The sequence below is a fragment of the Malus domestica genome, chromosome 06 (assembly GCF_042453785.1).
Source record: "Malus domestica chromosome 06, GDT2T_hap1".
Lineage (NCBI taxonomy): Eukaryota > Viridiplantae > Streptophyta > Magnoliopsida > Rosales > Rosaceae > Malus > Malus domestica.
Genome location: NC_091666.1, coordinates 27,171,264 through 27,174,698, shown reverse-complemented (window position 1 = coordinate 27,174,698; position 3,435 = coordinate 27,171,264). Strand labels below are relative to the sequence as shown.

The following is a 3,435-nucleotide window of genomic DNA, read 5'->3' as shown; positions in this document are numbered from 1 at the left end:
CAGGCCTAAAAACCCAATTCCAAAAGCAAAAATAACAAAAAAGTAATAATTTTTTTTTCTAACAAAGAAAAAGGGTGAATCGAACTGAGAACCACAAGAGCATAGGTAAAAATGAAAGATTTTAAACTGGTGATTCTTTTAATTTTAATTAACATGTTTTGGATTGGGCAATTCTGTTTAAAAAAAAAAAAAAATTTCTCATGTTTTTTGCTCATGAAGTTTACAATTTTTAGATAAAAACCACTTTCCATGATCTAAACCTCATAAATTTGGCAGTGCCAACTCCTAAAACTGGTTGACACTCTCTGTAAATTTCTTATGTCCAAAAATGTGTAAACCAATATATGCAGTGAGACATCAAATTCTTAAAAAAAGCAGTTTCCTTTTAAAATTTAAAAATAAAAATATTTAGTCCAAAAGAGCTTAAATTCAAATGGAAAATTTTTATTTAAACTCATGTAACATCTTTCTACACCCAACTTAAATTTTAAATGTTAATTGTCTGTTTTATCATCTTGCATAATTACCATCAAGTACAAGATGAAATTAACAATAAAACTACAATTTATCAATAAACCCACATATTTCATTCCGACTAAAACTCTAATAGCTCTTATAGAGAAAAACAAGTTTTTTTTATTGATGGCTAAAACCCTTCCAGCAAGGATGGAGGAGCTGGATGAACCAACACCTCACTCTCAAACCATTCGAATTAAATAAACAACATATAAAGTACAAGCAAAAGCCTTGAAGATGTACCTAAGTTACAGGCCACATCTTTTACGTCAATGACTCAACAACCTTCTATAATCATGGTTAGGTGTTGTGCTCTGTACTCAAATCTTCAAGGAGTCCCCTCAAAATAAAAAGGACTTGCATGAAAACTAGGAGAGAATTTATAGTCAACACGAATCGAAGTTTAGCACTATGTCCAACATTGCCGGCCATGAACGTTCTATAGCTTCGTGAATTTTTTCCTTCTTTTTCTTGCCTCAGCTACTGCAATTGCATCCGCGAGTAGGTACATAGGACCCATAAATATTTTCAACTTTCGAATTTCTTTGAAAACAAAACTACTTAGTTTGAAATTTTGTTTTATAAATGAGTGTAAAGAGAAATTAACATTTTGAATTGGGTATGAGAGGATATTCTAGGTAATAAATTTGGATTTAAAGAGAGATTAATTCTTTAATTAAAAATAATATGAGTGTAGAAAGTAAGTTAGGTGTAGAAAGATGTTACATAGGTTCAAATAAATTTTCCAATTCAAATCCATCCTCATCCTCCCAAGAAGATCACAGCCGTCAAACTCCAACAGTCAAGATCCTGACACGTCAGAGCATTGGCACGAACGCACTCGTCCATTGTCACGAGAGAAACGCATGGAACCTAGGCACTTGTCCCACAATTTGTGTTCCCAATCTCCAATCTCATAAACTTCCAAAACCCACCCACTTTCCCCTCAGATCTTCCAAACCCATCTGTAACTTTCTCCTCCTTCTCCTCCTTCTCCTCGTCGTTGTTCTGGTTTTGCAGAGAACAAAAATGGCAGACTGGGGTCCGGTGGTGATTGCGGTGGTGCTGTTTGTGCTATTGACACCCGGGCTTTTGTTTCAGATACCCGGACGTGGGAGGTTGGTGGAGTTCGGGAACATGCAGACCAGCGGCGCTTCCATCGTGGTGCACGCCATCATCTACTTTGGCCTCCTCACCATCTTCCTTATTGCCATTGGAGTTCACATCTATGCTGGTTAAGCTGTTTTATTCTTATTTATGTACTATTTACTTATGTGAGTTGAGTGATTAGATTTTTAGAGTGTGTGAACTCGATCAACATTTTAGTTCTCGTTTGAAAATCACTTTTAAAATATCTGAAAGCACTTTTAGAAAAAACTGTTTTTGTGCTTTAAAAGTGCTGTCTGCACCAGTTATTTGCTTTCATCACGAAGCACTTGAAGTCCTTATTTCAAGATTTACTTGCATTTATGCTAAGAATTTGGTTCAAAAATTATTTTTATTAAAAACACTTTCAGTCATTTTAAAAGGACTTCTAAATGAGTTCTTAATCTTATATTGTTTAATTAGTTTGTTTATTATAATCTATGTTAATTTGGTTTAGTCTTGTTTCTTTATCTTTGAATCTGATCATGAAGCTTTGTACTTTTCTTACGCATTTTAGACCAACTGGCTCCTAGTTTAGCGGTATTTTTATTTTAAAACATTTGAATGAGGGTTTACCCAAAAGAAGCGTTTAGAAAGGGGCTTCGAGTTTGAATGTCGATCAAAATAATAGTAAGCATTGTTGGGGTTTAATTGGTTGGACACTTGGGTGCGTTTGTTGCACTATACTATCTTGGATTAAACTAATTTTGAGGGTTAAGCTGGACTGATTTAGATTAAACTAAGCTGAATTAATTTAGTGAAACGTTTGTTGGGCTAAGAAGTAGGATAAAAAATTTTCAACATGCAATTCACAAATCTAACACCAAATTAGCACAAACGACTTAAATTGGGTCCAAACAAGGACTCTTTCTTCTTCTTCGCTGGAAATTACAAGCAGGACTCTTTCTTCTTCTTCTTCGTTGGAAATTACAAGCAGCAACAGCCAATTGCAATTTTCTTCCCACAATCCCAAACAAATTTCCTACATAATCTGCTTCTTCTATTGTGAGAAAATCACAATTTTCTCCCTAATCTAATCCCCAAATTCGAGTTAACTCTTGATGCTTGACCAGAAAATTCTAAAACTTGACATGAAATGCAGATCCAAATTTTCTATTTTCCTAATGAAAATTTGGGATAAATTGCAAATTAGATTTAAGAAATTTAAAATTGGAGACAGAGATGGATGAACCCAACCATCGAAAATCAAGGTCGAGGTTGATGCCGTCGAAAATTAGAGACAGAGATGGATGAACCTAGACGTCAAAAAATGAGATCGAGATTGATGTGGTCAAAAATTGGAGACAGAGATGGATGAACCCAGTCGTCGAAAATTTTCTATTTTCCAAGCTCCAGCTTTCATTGAAGCCCATGCCGTCGAAAATCGAGGTCGATGAACCCAAGGCAGCGAAGCAGACAAAGGTGATAAAGGATGCAATGAGAGTGGACAAAGGCAAGAGAGGACAATGGAAGGTCTTAGCTAGTCCCGTGGGTTTCGGGGTCTCTCGCTAAGACCGACTAGTGAAGCCGTTTGTGAAAGTGAGTCTCACCTAGTGCCATTAATGTTAGTCTCGCAAGCCACCAAACACAAGATTACATTAATGCTTAATCCAATCCAATCCAGTGAAGGCTAAGAAGGGCAAACAAACGTCCCCTTGGGGGTTAAAACAATATCTCAAGGGCAAATTGCGGTTTTACCTCTGAACTATCGTGTATTGGCAGGTAAATTGACAATTGCGTGACGGATCGGGTGTAAAATAGCAGTTGGGTTAA

General features: G+C 36.0%; 1 protein-coding gene across 1 annotated transcript; it reads left to right on the top strand.

Moving 5' to 3' along the window:
• Positions 1 to 1,391: 1,391 nt before the first annotated feature.
• LOC103409651 (uncharacterized) lies at positions 1,392 to 2,118 on the top strand. Its single transcript, XM_008348459.4, has one exon. The coding sequence runs from the start codon at positions 1,546 to 1,548 to the stop codon at positions 1,753 to 1,755; it is 210 nt and encodes a 69-aa protein (XP_008346681.1). The 5' UTR covers positions 1,392 to 1,545; the 3' UTR covers positions 1,756 to 2,118.
• The last annotated feature ends 1,317 nt before the right edge of the window (positions 2,119 to 3,435 follow it).